This window comes from Musa acuminata, chromosome BXJ1-1 (assembly GCF_036884655.1).
Source record: "Musa acuminata AAA Group cultivar baxijiao chromosome BXJ1-1, Cavendish_Baxijiao_AAA, whole genome shotgun sequence".
In the NCBI taxonomy this organism is placed as follows: Eukaryota; Viridiplantae; Streptophyta; class Magnoliopsida; order Zingiberales; family Musaceae; genus Musa; species Musa acuminata.
This window is the reverse complement of record NC_088327.1, coordinates 9,218,694-9,234,796: the sequence shown is the minus strand read 5'-3', so window position 1 is coordinate 9,234,796 and position 16,103 is coordinate 9,218,694. Positions and strand designations below refer to the sequence as shown.

At 43.4% G+C, this 16,103-nt stretch overlaps 2 protein-coding genes across 6 annotated transcripts; one reads left to right on the top strand and one right to left on the bottom strand.

Annotated features, from left to right (window-relative positions):
* The first annotated feature begins 3,767 nt into the window (after nucleotides 1-3,767).
* LOC135665207 (homeobox-leucine zipper protein ROC5-like) lies at nucleotides 3,768-8,568 on the top strand. Of its 5 annotated transcripts, XM_065177210.1 has the most exons (11): nucleotides 3,768-3,877; nucleotides 3,972-4,088; nucleotides 4,799-5,074; nucleotides 5,171-5,370; nucleotides 5,461-5,578; nucleotides 5,665-6,333; nucleotides 6,413-6,514; nucleotides 6,606-6,809; nucleotides 7,194-7,368; nucleotides 7,462-7,832; nucleotides 7,913-8,568. In XM_065177210.1, exons 3-11 carry the CDS (start codon nucleotides 4,853-4,855, stop codon nucleotides 8,264-8,266), a joined length of 2,415 nt encoding a protein of 804 aa, XP_065033282.1. In that variant the 5' UTR covers nucleotides 3,768-3,877; nucleotides 3,972-4,088; nucleotides 4,799-4,852; the 3' UTR covers nucleotides 8,267-8,568. The 5 variants fall into 5 exon arrangements, with proteins under 5 accessions (XP_065033282.1, XP_065033313.1, XP_065033276.1 ...); XM_065177241.1 differs by lacking the exons at nucleotides 3,768-3,877; nucleotides 3,972-4,088 and adding an exon at nucleotides 4,272-4,408; XM_065177204.1 differs by lacking the exons at nucleotides 3,768-3,877; nucleotides 3,972-4,088 and adding an exon at nucleotides 4,421-4,650.
* Nucleotides 8,569-10,375: 1,807 nt separating this feature from the next.
* LOC103994083 (bifunctional UDP-glucose 4-epimerase and UDP-xylose 4-epimerase 1-like) lies at nucleotides 10,376-14,078 on the bottom strand. The gene is made up of 8 exons (XM_009414368.3): nucleotides 13,855-14,078; nucleotides 13,708-13,757; nucleotides 12,991-13,126; nucleotides 12,573-12,674; nucleotides 12,206-12,433; nucleotides 10,957-11,121; nucleotides 10,787-10,878; nucleotides 10,376-10,663 (listed from the first exon to the last, which is right to left on the bottom strand). Exons 1-8 carry the CDS (start codon nucleotides 14,056-14,058, stop codon nucleotides 10,576-10,578), a joined length of 1,065 nt encoding a protein of 354 aa, XP_009412643.2. The 5' UTR covers nucleotides 14,059-14,078; the 3' UTR covers nucleotides 10,376-10,575.
* Between the last annotated feature and the right edge of the window lie 2,025 nt (nucleotides 14,079-16,103).

The following is a 16,103-nucleotide window of genomic DNA, read 5'->3' as shown; positions in this document are numbered from 1 at the left end:
TAGAATCCATTTCACCGGGCGGGGGGGGGGGGTTGGAGGCGTCATCATCCGCCACGACGTGCACATCGCTTCTCATCCCCTTCCTTGGTCGACGGAGTCCGACGAACATGTGGCTCTCCCGAGGCCCACGCTCGCCTCTTTGACTTCGCTGCCTCTCTTCTCTCTGCTGTCGCTGCGACGTCCTTTTCCTGTCTTTACCGACTGTGGAAGAAGGCTGTTGGCTTCGTTATGTTTCCCTATCAATGCCACCGATTCAATACCCTCCGGCATGGCATGCATGCGTTGGCCGATTCAATGCCACCGAGTGAAGCTCGAGTTGAATGGAATGGAGACACCATTCACACTCTACCAATTCACGCTCGATATGTATCTTAGTGATCGATAGCTCTAAAATTCTGTACTATTAGGAAATGACTTCATCCATATATTGCAAACCTAAATAAAGAATATATATTATATAAATATTTTTAATCAAACATAAGAGAGAAGAAAAATAAATACAGCAATTCGACGATTAATAAATAATCCTAAAAAATTATAACATTATTAGCAAAGGAATCGATACCTACGAATAAACCCTAAAGAAAGAGCAGAAGGAGAGTGATATACCACTATAAGAATTTTGATTGAGACGACTAGTAATTCCAATAAATTTCTTCGCATTTATACTAATATTGAGGTTTATTTCATAAAAATTCATATGAGAAAGTCATTCCAAGAAATTAGTGAAAGTGTAATGTTTGATCATATAAACTATTTTCTCCATTAATTCTTCTTTTTTTTTCATCATTATGGGATGTTACAATCAAATTTTCAAATATCGGTCCAACTAAAATTCACTAATAAGATCTTAATTTGCCGTCTCGATCAAATGTGGCCTAATCAAAGAAACCTCTTTTGTCAGTACACTTCTTTTTAGTTCCGTTGTGAAACGGTGGACTTTCACACCTCCAAATACAATTCTTGGTTTACTTGGTGGGATATCCGAGGCTTTTGTTTCACGCTTCTTGAGAAGGGTGATGTATCGGAGCAATTCAACTTCCATTCCCATCAATCCTTGCTTTCATGGGGCCAACCACTCTTCATCCACATGAACATTTCTCTAGGGTTTATCCATGACTTGTGATGACTTCCATGTCATTTAAGTCAAAATCAATCAAAGATATGATCTCCAACGCATGCAATGGCTACAAGGTGAAGTGACTAACACCAATTCCTTACCATGTACTAAGGACATGATCCTAACGAGAAGAATAAATGTGTACGTATCGAGATGTCCTATATCGTCATGACGATATGTTCGACTCAAAGAGAGAGCTATAGATTTACGAACATTCTCGATTGGATGATCAATAATCTTAAAGCTTAACTTAGTTTATAACATCCTTCCATCATATGCAAGGTGGATTAGGTTTGACATGCAAATTTAATTATATATTATATATTTTTTATTCATGAATAATTAAATATAGCCTGTGAAGGATAAAATAAGGAATAATTATTTAAGATGATATAGACATGTGCAAAGAGATAAGATAAAGAATATTAATGATACTATAAGAGATGAATACGAACCGAAAAAGAATTTAAAAGTTTATAAATAAAGGTTTAAGATATTCTAATTTAACTACGGATATTGTTTTATACAGATAAATGATCTATATATCTTACCCGAAATAGTCGAGACAATACAACTTGTTGATTTACATATATATGTTGCAAGTGGTTGTAAAGTTTCCTTGTAGAGAAACTACTGAGTTGTTCTTAGGAGAAAAGAACAAATCAATTATATCCTTGATTCTTCTTCATGTGTCAATCTCATCTTATCTTGTAGACACATACTACAAAGATAAAGACAATGTTCCAAGTAGTATTTATATTCACATGATCCATTCAGTGATGGGAACATTTTTTTTTTGTTTGCTTGTGTACATAAATAATACCATTCTGTGATATATTTCAGTGCTCCTAAAATGGCAAGCACATTTATAATGCATATACATTGTTCCAAACAAAATGATTAATTAATTATGTGCTAAAGACAACATGCATTAGAGCAAGATTCTCTAGGATTAATTATTAGATTCAATAATTTTTTGTTGGTAGGTATTAAGGATACTTAACTATTTGGGAGATTAGGTTCCCCTAGTATTGGAATGCTCTATTTAACAATCATTAATGTAGATGCATGAATCCAAAATGATGAAGCTGGACATCAAAATGTATTTGCACTAAAAAGGTTGCCTAAAGGCAAATAAGAGTAAGATTTACCATACAAGTTAAATTATGATGATGGTTAGGTACTGTCCATTCTCATAATTATTAGGTTTCAATAGATGTGCAAAAAACAGTTATCATGTCCTTTTTCTCCATGATTTTTATACTTGTATTAATGCAATTAAGCATGAGAAATAGAGATGCAATTAAAGATTGTGATTGCTGGGATGCTTCATTGAAGTAAGCAAGATATGACATTGAAATTAGAACTAACTATTCAATATGATAAAAATTAAAAAAAACAAATTTAGGTAGGAAAATATTAATTCATCTTCAATAATAATAACCAGATGGGCATTAATTAATTCATCAGTAATACAACTCTTCATCCAATAAAACCTGAAATCTTATGTTAATAGGGCATCAGAAACATTATCAACTACTTCTTAATTATGATTCCCTTAATTGAGTTTTTTTTTTTCTAATAAGCACCACAAGTAATTTATGCTCAATTTGTCCATAAAATTAACTATTTGTAATATTAAAATCCCCCTCAAACTACAAACAAAACAATGTTTCTATAAAATAAAAAATCATATATATATATATATATATAGAGGAAATTTTCTAAGGAATTTATTTATTTATTTATATAATAATAAACTCCACTAGTAATTTAAGCTCAATTTGTCAGTAAAATTAAGTAATTAATTTCATTTTTTTCAATAATATTAAAATCCCCCCTCAAACTATAGACAAAATGGTGTTTCTGTGAAGGGAGAAATCGATAGAAAAAAAAAAAACAAAAACAAAAAGAGGTGTTTTTCTGAGGAATTTACTTATTTATTCTTGATTTCCACCACATCCATAATAATGTAGTTAATTGCAGAGGAATCATGCGCATGCGATCACATCGATCAGTGATGCTAGCGACAAAAATAAAGCAATCATTCATCAATGACATCCAACAAGCAAAATCTTTTCACCCACATTCTTACTTATCCAACACAACGAAGACTACGGCACAGATGTTGATTCTGGAATTGACGACGGATTACGGGCGCCAATGGCGAGTGAGACAGCAAACGCACGGCAAGGAAACGCCTGAAATGGCAGCACTGCACTGCAACGCAGGCGATGAGCCAGCAGGAAGCAGCGCCTGCTTCAGGTGCAGTGCACGTCCAGCGCTCGCGGTATGGCGGACAGAAGCTGAGATAGATGCAGACGAATCGTTCGACGAAATGTGCATGCACACCAACGCGCGGTGAGTTCATTAACTCTCACAGGCGGTTTGCTCCGCCAGCGGACACGCGCACCGCGCAGCGTCACAACTCTCACCACCGCGTCGGAGCCGTTTCCGAACCCGCAATTAACTCGGCCCTCCTCCTCGTCCAAAACCTGGTCCGAACCCGCCCGTCACAGCCGTTGGATCTCGATCAGAGGGATGCCATTGGCGTGATCCCGTGACCGGAGCGAGGGGTGATACCGTCATTTCGGCTCTCCCACAGTGACTTTATAGACCACCCCCCCCCGGTTCGTCCCCTCCGTTTCTCCCCCTCAGCCTTCTCACTCTGGCGTTCTCGATCTTGGTGAAGTCGCCATCAGTCGCTATCCGGGCTCCCCGCTGCGATCCTTTTCTTCCCCTGAGAAGGACGCCGACGTAATACTATTTATAAGAGAGAGAGAGAGAGATAACTTGGATTCAAAGATCTGTAATCTATCTATCGTTTCTCTTTTACTGCTGTTCTTTCTAGGTAAAATTAATTGTTCGGCGTTGAAGGTTGAGACAGAATCGGGGGACTCACTTTTGACTGCGGGCTCTGCTGTCGTCCCCAACAAAGTCAAACTCCTTTTTTATCACCTTCGTTGCAGTACGTCCTCTCTCTCTCTCTCTCTCTCTCTCTCGGTTTTAGTGCGTACAGGCGCTTCTCTTCTGTTTTAATCCTGGTGTCGGTTTTGGACTTCCATTTCTTTTGATCTTTTACGATGATGAGATAGATAGATAGATAGAAAGAGAGAGAGAGAGAGAGAGAGAGAGAGAGAGAGAGAGTTGTGGGGGTCAAATGAATGAATTGCTGTAGTTGGTATTGTGTTTGTGAGGTGCCGTAGAGTCCACATTTCCGGTTTTTACATTGGGGTCGTCGTCTCCGCTGCTGACATTTCTGAAGCCCTTACCGGGTTTGCTTCCGTGGTATTGTGTCCTTCTTCTGTCTCTAAGGACGAAGCAGGGGGAGAGCCAAAGATCCAAATTTTCGCCCTTTTTTACGTTAAAAATGGGATTTTGAGGTTGGGATTGGAATTATTGGAGTGAGTCAGGGTTGTTAGGGTGATCGTAGGAGCAGCGGGGAAGAAGGGGAAGGGAAAGAAAGGCTCAGTTTCCTTCTCTTTCTTTCGACCCTTTATCGGGAAAGAGGGAGGCGGCATTCTTTTGCCGTAAAGCCAGTGCCGTTTTGCCTTCTCTGATCTCTCCATTTCCGCTGCTTTCCTTTATTTCGTACAGTATATTCATTATATCTGTCTTTTCTCCTTCTTTTACCATACTCGATATTGCTGCATCCTTGAAATTGATTGAAATACCCAGAAAATTTTGATTCTGGGAGGAGAAGGCGAAAGATCTGATCTCAGAGTGAAGATTATGAGAGCACAGCCAAGCAAGGAGGATCGACTCTGGAGGGACACAAGCAGCGAGAAAAAGGAAGGATCTTTGATGAGCTTTGGGGGCTTATCAGACGGCAGATCGGGCGCTCTACCCTACGGCAAGGCTGCCATGACTACCGGAGAGTTATCTCCGCCGGAATTCATCTCCCAGAGGCTCCCTAAACCCTCTTTCGTGTCTCCTGGCCTCTCCCTTGGCCTGGTAAAGAAGACCGATCCCTGTATCATGTTGCGTCTCGTCGGCTTTCGTTCCTGACTTCCCTTTCTTTGCGTCGTCGGACCAACCGTGGATGGACAGAGCGATACGAGCCGGATGGCGGCCGTCGGCGGTGGCAGTGACGTGGATTCGGCCAAAAGGAACAAGGAGGACGAGAACGATAGCCGATCGGAGAGCGACAACTTGGAAGCGATATCCGGAGACGACACCGATCAGGTGAATCCTCGCAAGAAGAAGCGATACCATCGACATACCCCGCTACAGATCCAGGAACTCGAAGCGTAAGTCCGATCCCTGAATCCTTCCGTGATCTTCTGTTGCTTTGTCTTTCTCCTTGTCGCCTCAATTTGGTTGCACTTTACGTGATGTAGCTTGTTCAAGGAGTGTCCTCACCCGGACGAGAAGCAAAGGCTGGAGCTCAGCAAGAGGCTCAACTTGGAGACCCGACAGGTCAAGTTCTGGTTCCAGAACAGACGTACCCAAATGAAGGTAGCAACCCTCTGATGCCACGGAATTTTCGTTTGGATCGTCGGATTCTGCTCTCGTTTTGAGTTCGCTGTTTTGATGAGTTGTAGACGCAAATCGAGCGTCACGAGAATTCGATCCTCCGGCAAGAGAACGATAAGCTGAGGGCGGAGAACATGGCGATCCGGGAAGCGGCGAGGAACCCGGTTTGCAACAGCTGCGGCGGCCCGGCGATGCTGGCCGACATCTCCATGGAAGAACAGCAGCTTAGAATCGAGAACGCCCGTCTCAAAGAAGAGCTCGACCGGGTTTGTGCTCTCGCCGGCAAGTTCCTTGGCAAGTCCATCTCTTCCTTGTCGGAACCCATCTCTCCGTCCATGCGGAGCTCGGTCTTGGAGCTCGGAGTCGGGAACAACGGCTTTCTTGGGTTCGGCTCGGTGGCTCCTACCATCTCCGCGGTGCCCGATTTCCTGCCGGGGATCGACAACCCACTGGGTAAGAACATGGACGCACTGCTGGGGAGCGAGAGGAGCATGCATTTGGAGCTAGCACTGGTTGCGATGGAGGAGCTCGTGAACATGGCGCAGATGGAGGAGCCGCTTTGGGTTCCGAGCTCGGATGGCGGCACTGAAACACTGAACCATGAGCAGTACCTCCGCACCTTTCGCCGGATCTCGGGGACGGGGATGCCGCCTGTGGGGTACGCTTCCGAGGCCTCAAGGCAGAAAGGGGTGGTGATCATCAACAGCCTCGCCCTTGTCGAGACCCTCATGGACGCCGTAAGCATGACCTTCTTCTCATCCAAGTAAATGGATGCTTCGTGCCACTGCAACCTGAAACCTTTGATCTTTCTCGCAGCGTCGCTGGGCTGACATGTTCCCATGTATCATCGCAAAAGCCACGACGATGGAAGTAATATCCGGTGGCGTGGGTGGAACCAGAGACGGCGCTCTTCAGCTTGTGAGCCGAAAAGCCTAACCCTTACTAGTTTGATGGATTCTGATACAAAGAGCCATTGGTTTCTGATCTCAAGGTTTTGCACATGGTTCAGATGCACGCGGAGTTGCAGGTTCTCTCCCCGTTGGTTGCAGTTCGGGAAGTGTACTTCCTCAGGTTCTGCAAGCAGCATGCTGAAGGCGTTTGGGCTGTGGTTGACGTCTCCGTGGACAGCATCAGAGCAAGCCTCTCGTCTGCGAGCTGCAGGAGGCTGCCTTCTGGCTGTGTGGTGCAAGACATGCCCAGTGGTTACTCCAAGGTAACCCTCTCTCTCTCTTTCTCGCTCGCTTATAATTTAGTGTGTATTCCTTCAGTATAGTATTAGTTTGGATGCTGCATGTCCCTCTGGACTTGTTCGTGAGCGAGATTTTTGGCACTGTTCTTGCTATTTCGCTTCTCCCAGTCCATATCATATCCATCTTAGATGCCAAGTTACGTACTTTTCGAAGTTTGAATGCGTGAAGTCGAGGTCCTGCACGAATAATAAATGAGAATTATGAAAGCAATAGATATCTTAAGATGGCATTCCCCCACCCCCCGACGAATTAACATGATGGACTGAGGAAGGTACATGATGTGCATGATTAAGCAGGGCGGCATGGAGGCGGAGCTCTCATTGTTTTGGAATGGCTGTGGTGTGTAGGTGACTTGGGTGGAACACGCGGAGTACGAGGAGGGCCAAGTACATCAGCTGTATCGCCCGCTGCTCCGCTCCGGTCTGGCGTTCGGTGCCGGACGCTGGGTAGCCACCCTCCAGCGCCAGTGCGAGGGCCTCGCCATCCTCATGTCCTCCGCCATCACCGCCCGCGACGAGACTGGTAATGAATCGGCCGCGCGCGCTCCATCTCTGATACGTAATTGGATTCATTCATTCATCCTCACGGACGGTTTGTTGGATTCGAACTGGATAGAGACGATCACGGCGAGCGGGAGGAGGAGCATGCTGAAGCTGGCGCAGCGGATGACCAACGCCTTCTGCGCCGGGGTGTGCACGTCGTCCGCGCAGGAGTGGAGCAAGCTGGCGACGGAGAACGTGGGGGACGAGGTGCGGGTGATGACGAGGATGAGCGTGAACGAGCCGGGGGAGCCGGCGGGCGTGGTGCTGAGCGCGGCGACGTCGGTGTGGATCCCCGTGTCCCCCAAACGGCTCTTCGACTTCCTTCGCGAAGCCAGCTTCCGCAGCAAGTGGGACATCCTCTCCAACGGCGGGCCGATGTACGAGATGGCGCACATCGCCAAAGGCCAGGACGCAGGCAACGCCGTCTCCCTCCTCCGCGCCAGCGTACGATACCCCCTGCCCTCTTCCTCCCCACCCTTAACCCTCCTCAACCTTCACGCCATGCTGATACTGCTGACGCGCAGGCCGCGAGCTCCAACCAAACCAGCATGCTGATACTGCAGGAGACCTGCACCGACGCGTCCGGCGCCATGGTGGTGTACGCGCCGGTGGACATCCCAGCCATGCACCTCGTCATGAGCGGCGGCGACTCCGCCTACGTCGCCCTCCTCCCCTCCGGCTTCGCCATCCTCCCCGACCGTTCCGTCGAGCCGCACCAGACCAGCGGCAGCCTCGGCTCGCTGCTGACCGTGGGGTTCCAGATCCTGGTGAACAGCCAGCCGACGGCAAAGCTGACGATGGAGTCGGTGGAGACCGTCAACGGCCTCATCTCCTGCACCGTCCAGAAGATCAAGGCTGCACTCCAGTGCGACGACTGAATCCCCCCCACCCCCGTGTACAACCCGTGAAGAGACGGAGAAATAAACAGAGGCCGAGTCAAGAACGAACCGCGCGTGCGTGTGGCACATCCTTTGCTATGTGATAGAAGATGAAGTAATCACACCCAGCAGGTTTGTCTTTTAACACCGAGCAACGGTGGTGGTTCGGGCATTGACTCCGTCTCCAAATCTGTGTCCAGTGATCGACAGCCGCCTCCGCATACATTGTGGTGACATACGTACTATGTTATTCGGTAGTGCTTTGGTATATATGTTGTCGTCGTCATCGAGCGACTCACGTAGATTGCCTGCCCATCAGCAGCTCAGTATTGCTTGTTTTTGTGGCCTTACATTTCCATGCTCGATCCCTGCGCTATCTTGCTCTCTGCTGCGTGTTGCTCCGCTGGACACGATGGCCCATCTAGCTTGGCCATGCCACGCACAGAGAGAGAGAGAGAGAGAGAGAGAGAGAGGTGGATGCTGGCAGCCAGCGGAGCGCATTAATGCCGCGGTCTGCAGCCCTGCTCCAATTTAATGCTGTTCACGATGGTAGTCTGCTCGGGCGAGGAGTTCTTTGTTGCCTTCTATCCTGGATCACTGTGGGGAGGTCAGCTGCCATGGCACGGATAAGACATCCAGCCGTGGAGTGTCTGTGAGAAGAGTTCGCCTACACTTTAATGGATCACGTCCCTACCTTTGCTTCTCATGGACCACTCCAACTTTAATCGATGGAATGGATTGTTGCGTATCTCAATGCATTTCTGAAACCAACATTAAGGGAATAGCTGTGCTTCTTTACTAGCATTACAAAGAATTTGACATCCAATCAAACATCAACGCTTGGAGGTAAAAAAAAGAAGAAAGCAATCCACGGCGCCATTATGGTAAAGTAAAATCAATGAGGGTCGCTTCAATTGTCGCATCACCAGCAACTCAAAATGCAATAATTATCGTCACTGTTCATATCCATGTCATATAAGCAGGCCACATTCTCGATCCCCCAACGCATCGAAACAGTGCTGATCGCTCAACCTTTCACGGCACGATCATAACTCCTCCACCCAAATCAAAAGCTATGATAGATAGCTCGAATGCCGCATCACCGACTGAGTTGATCTTTGTGATTCCCAAAACTCATCATCACACCCTCCGATGATGCTGTCTGTACTACTCCAAGGATCTTCGTAAAGGAGCTTTCCATGCACGAGAGGCATGTGACCGTTGCTGTGGCGATTTCACGTGAGACTGCTTCCCACCCACCTCTCACATGCCATGCATCAAAAGCCATGCAAGAAGTACGTACCTGACGTGGGAAAGACCATCACGGTTGGATCATACTTTTTGACAGTGGGAAATCATCATCCTCAACGCCTCGACTCCTCTGTTTGGATTGGATCAAAGCAGCAGTTTTGTCGTTCCCACTCCTGCGATCGAACAAGAAGCCAACTCTCATTAAAGAAGAGGGTGTTTTTGATTGACCATATGTATATATTTGGAAGGACTTGTACGTCGCTGGTCTTCTTCTATGATGGACAAACACTAAAATGTAGAATCGGATTAGATCAACTTGCCTTGACATATACATAGTACGATGGAAACGAGACAAACACATCGCAATTTGAACTGCAGTGTCTTGCGAACGATGACGTCTTTGGGTGTCGATTTGGTTGGGAGTAACTAAGTTTGGCCCAACCCATTTAATTGAGTGTGTTCTTTTGAGCGTCGCGCGGTCGCCGCCACCTCCGCCGACACCATCTCTTCATCCTCCTCTATCGCCGGGGCTTCCTGAAGCATCAGCTCTGCGCCGCAAAGTAATCATTGGCCAGCTCCCATCGAACCGGCACGATCTACCGAAACCCCTATCGTCGGACGAGATCACGTCGTCCACCACCTGGTACGTTTTAATCTGAAAGGGCGTAGGAAGCGACCGCGCCGTCGACTGGCCAGCCTTCTCCGCGGCCGGAGGCGATGGGGAAGGTGCCATCACCGCGAACGAAGCTTTTGGGTGGACGAACGGATGGTGGGTTCGCTCGGTGCAAGGTGATGAACCAAATAATAGCAATTTAGACAGGCAATAAGGACCTCAAATCACCATACTATTACAAATCGGAAGTAATGATTCGTCCATATTGTATAACTGAGAATGAGTTGCGTTAACAATGGAGAACATTTTACATTATCGGTGCACATTTTTATTAGCTGATAACACCTGAATTATTAGCACTAAACATCTCAAATGGCTCTAAAAACAAAAATAAGCGCACCAAAGCCTGACAGTTTCTAATTAACAGTTTCAGATGTCTCAGAATTCAAGATTGGGGTGGTCGATAACCATAAGGATTATTGCTCGCCCATTTCCATTGATCTCTGCACATTTCTTCTACGCCATTCTTGGCACTGCAAGCAACACTTGCACAATGAGTTGTGTAGGAACATGAACAATATACATTCCACCGTAAGGACAGAAGTGTAGGTAGGCAACACGCAAGAACTCCTGAATGCGATATCATTCACACATACCTCCAACCTAGTTCTTTTTTCGCTCGCTCTGTCGATGCGAAGACAGCAGTCGCATCACCTGATCTCCGAGGGCATAACTTTACCGGTATTTTCTGAAAATTATGAAGATGGTAAACAGAAGGGTCAGTTGTGTTACTTGATTATTCACAGGAAAATATGCCAGAACAAACCTTTCCGGATGCCTTCTCAAATGCTGCAACCATTTCAAGAACAGATGTGCCATATCCGGTTCCCAGGTTGTAAGCAACACAGCCAACATCCTCTGTGGCAAATAGCTTCTGAAGAGCTGCTATATGACCGTCAGCTAAATCCATGACGTGAATGTAATCACGAATCTGTTACGGAGAACATTCACAGAACTATCAATTCACGTTTCTCAGAGAACTCCTTGTATCAATATCAAACAATGAACCGAAACAACAAAAATATTAACCAAACATTCGAAAACTAAGTGCTCAATAATGCATTGAGGAGAGGACACAAAAAAACAAATGATAGCTACATTAGGGAAATGAATTTGATGGCCGATGGATAATAATAGTTCTTGCCCCAAAAAAGGTTAAATGATTGCAAATTATATACAGTGACGAATTCAATGACAATAAAAGTATGCAGTTACCAAAAATTCATAAACTAGGAGCATACATATCAGATCAACCACATAGACCTGTTGGAAGATGATAAGTTGATGTCTCAATTCAATATGTAAAATGACGTAGTTCTAGTTTTCTTTAAAAGAACTTCTATAAGTGTAAAGTAAGGCATAAATAACCAGATTAATTCTCGAAATAGAATTCTGTATATTGCAACTAGTGTTGCATGGGGAAAGAACATGTCTGATCATAGCTAGTGTTAATATTCATGAACCTAACTAAGAAAAGGATAAAATAATAATATTTGAAAGACCTGTTGACTGACAGATATTAGTCTTTAAAAGTAATACCTCATTCAGAAAAAAATACCAAAAACAACTCATGGGGCATTGAGTAATTTTGCACTACAAGCTTTTGAAAAAGCCAGCATGCAAACTGTCATATAAGTATCACTTATCTAAATCAGGATACTGGCAGTCATCAATGACCTTTACTAGATGTTTTAAGAAAGACAGATTTGTAGGGATCATCAGATATTTATTTCCATTTCACAGAAGACTTCTTCTATTGTGCATATAACAATTATTCAAATAAGATGTCACGGATCTGTCAAAATAATTGTGATTGATAAACTACATGTGTGTGCAACTATAATAGGATATTGTTGCCATTGTCATCGAGACACATGATCTTTGGTAATAATTATAATAGCCATTGCCAGAAATGCTACACAAAACAAAGCTGAGTGGTAGTGAGGGTATTGTTTTACTCTGAACATAAGTTGAAAACCGTAATGTAATATAATGCCAGAAACAGATGCACTTACTGCACTGCCGTCTTTCGTTGGATAATCGTAACCATATACATTTAGTTCAGGCAACCTTCCTACAGCAACTTGCTGGATGTAAGGCATTAGATTATTTGGTATACCAATGGGATCTTCACCAATTTGGCCACTCTCATGAGCACCAACAGGGTTGAAATATCTCAACAGTATGATTCTCCACTCTGGGTCAGCCTTTTGAATATCACGAGCTATCTCTTCAAGAAAAAGCTATTACACAAAATAGTAATGCTAAGTCAGAAGCTTAACTATCGACAGGAGCAAATAATTTACATTCATAAGTCGCGGACATTGAACTGTTAGAACACTAGTTATCAGATTGTACTGCTCCCAAACAATTGCCACTTACCTTAGTCCTACCATATGGATTCATTGCTCTCGGTTCAAAATCCTCAACGCATGGTATTTTTTCGGGTTGACCATAGACAGTAGCCGACGATGAAAATACCACCTAGTCGCACAAAATAGTTTAGCTTACATCAATGAAAAATCAAGGATGCAACATATGAACAGAGTTGAATTAGTAAAAGTACAGAGCACAAAACTTATTTATATAAGCCAAATTTTAATACCTAAAAACCAAAAAATGAAATTTAAAATTTGAATACAAGAACCGAGCCACGAGTTTTCACAAGTTTTTCTATCACATACATGACATGATAAAGCATATCACTTGGAAGTGAGGTGGTAAATTAAGATGGAATCAAGTCGAAGCAAAAGAAGAACGGCCTAAGAAAGCAAAACACCAATAAGTTGATGAACCAAACCTTTTTACAACCATACTTCGCCATGTGCTCATACAAATTTATTGTGCCAATCAAATTGTTGTTGTAATAAAGGCTAGGCTTTGCCACACTCTCACCAACAGCCTTTAACCCAGCAAAATGGATCACCGCATCGTATCTGCGAAACAGTCATAATTTATGCCAAGAACAAAAAGCGATTTGCAAGCAACCAGTAGCTGCTAAAATGGTAATGCAAAATAACCAAACAGAGTAAACGTAAGAATGCTCAAATGGAAAATACACCAAAACATGAATTGTAGATGCAAGCATACCAAGTTTCTTCTACATGTATATCAATTCAAAAGCCTAACTTTAAGAAAATTTGCTAATCGCTTGTGAGGTGTCCCTCGTAATATGAGGAGATGTGGGATGACAAGGCCACAAATCCTCTGATCCCTCGTATCTTACGGATACATGAACTGCCTTAATTTTGATGTTCAGATTACAAACTTATCCTCGTATATGCATGCATCTGTGTGCACATCTTTTTCTTTCCCAAAATCTATCTTCACCATGATTGTTACTTGCCTTCCACTACATCACAACAAACCAACGTACTTGTAGATAGATTGCTGCAGGAATCACTTGGAAGCCCCATTCGTGAATCATCAAGAAAGAAACATGTACAGTAATAATAGTAAAAGACAACAGCATAAAGAAAGTAGGGCTTGAAATCTGCAAAGAGTAGAAGATCCCCACTTGGTGTCGGAGAAAACTTTCTCCAGGTCTTCGTTGTTCCTCAGATCTCCCTGTTCGCAAAACCAGGGTGCATACCGAAGTTAGAACACGAGCGGCGGATAGAGAGGAGCAGGAACAAGACGGGGGAATCAGAAAAAGATAGATTACGATGAAGAAGCGGAGGTTCTGGGAGAGCTTGGGGCCCGCGAGGAGGCGGACGCGGTCGACGGCATCAGGCACAGAGTTGTCGAGGTTGTCGATGATCGTGACGAGGAAACCCTCCTTGAGGAGCTGGAGCACGGTGTGCGTCCCGATGAAGCCAGCGCCTCCCGTCACGAGGACGCTCCTTTGCCGCTGCTGACTCTGCTCCATGGGAGAGGGGATCGAGGAGGAGGAGCGACACACGTATCGAGGGAGGGAAAGGCCGAGGGATTTATGGGCATCTGTGAGAGAGGATAAACATGATTGCACTCGCGGAGTAACGGACAGAATCAGTTGCTATGTGGAGCGGGGAAGTTTAACTCCATTTCGAAACTCATTTCCTACTCGTGAACCATTGTCCGGACACTATAGCGGGTTCCATGTATGTCTATCCAATCCAAGAACGGTACGAGATACGGGTAGGACAGTTGGAGTAGATAATGTTGTTCCATGTTCATACCATTCTCGCGCGGTTCCGTCCAGCTGTGAAGTGACGACAAGGGGGATCTTTTCCAGTTCCTTCAGGAACCGGTAACCTCCAAAGCGTCCATCATAACCGTCGACTGCCACTGCGCTCGCATCTCGTCCATTCAAATCGCGTTGGTCGTGAGATGTGACTTGGAGGGGATCGTCGTCATTCGAAATGGGATGCGGGTACGGCACCGTATGGCGGTTATATTTACGTGGGCCCTCACTTGTGCGCTCGGTGGGTTGGGATCTGCACACAGAGAATATTTGATATTAATTAATAGTTAACTTATTAGATGGATTATCGCATAGCACATTTATGGCAGATGATAAGTATTAGTAGCAGTAGAGTCATTATAATGACGAAATTGGAACCACATGAAGCTGTCACGTGCTGAAGTTTTAGAGATTTGATACAGATAATCTTTAGATTCAATGTTGTCAAAGTTGACACGTCGATTGTTTCGAGGGAATAGTAATATATTGATATAATGACTCATTTTGGGAAATTGAGATATGGTAAGCATAGTTCGATCAACTGAATACTGACTGACTATATCTAAAAAGAAATATTCGCTTATTAAAGTGATCAAGTTTTACATTTGATGATAGTCGCAAAATAATACTAGTAGCATCGGAAAAAAAAAATATAAATTAAAATTGAATCCTCGAGAGTAAGGGAAAGACGATCAACCCGAATTATTTAATCTATTTTTGATGAAAAATATATCTATTTTATTTTATTAGATTAGAAAAAGTTTGATCCATACTCTATTTGAGTTAGATTTATACATCATCCATTCAATTCATAAGCATCAAAGTGTCTAATGTACATTTTAACAGACAAAACATCTCCCATACAAGATAAAAGTATTAAGTGCTTGATAATATTAAACATATATTCTCGCACATAATAGATTTACTCAAAATATAAGTATTAAGTGCTTGATAATATTAAATTATATAAAGCATCTTCTCGTGCATAATACATCCTTTTATGACATAAGCATTAGAAAGCATGATGGTATAATTGCACAAAGCATCTCACATGTACAACGCCTTTAAGTCCAAAATATACATATCAAAACTAAGGAAAATATCTCTATATATATATATGAGTAGCCTTGATCACAGTTTGATTCGAACTGAAATCGTACCGATTCGATAGTTCCAAACCCAATCGTAACCAAGCTCGGGTAATTTCAGTTTTGGTATTATATATATAATTTAAAAAATTAAAAAATGGAACCGAGATCGAAGTCAGAATCATCGATTCCAAAATCATCCGATTCCCAAGATTTATGAACTGAAGCCGAAAATGGAATTGGGTCTACAACATGATGCGATCGTCCACTTCCATGGGTAAAAATTCCAATCCACCACACTCACCACATAATCTACTCGATCAAATCAGTTAAATCATCTTGACTGAGCAAACAGTCTAATATGTCTGATGTATCCTTCTAAAATCTTTTTTTTTTATTTTTTAAAGACTCGTCATTATATTATGAATAAAGTTTTATGATCATGATCATCGATCATTTAAACTATTATGATTAACTCATGTCTAAAATAATTATTATATTTTAAAAAATATAACATATAAATTCTTTCCGTCAAGATTAATGTAACAAATATTAGAGTCTATGTGACATGCTAACTCACAATGAATCATTAGTATAATGACACATGTAATTTAAATTTAAAAAATAATTAAGGTCCATTTTAACTCATGTAGTTTTTGTCAT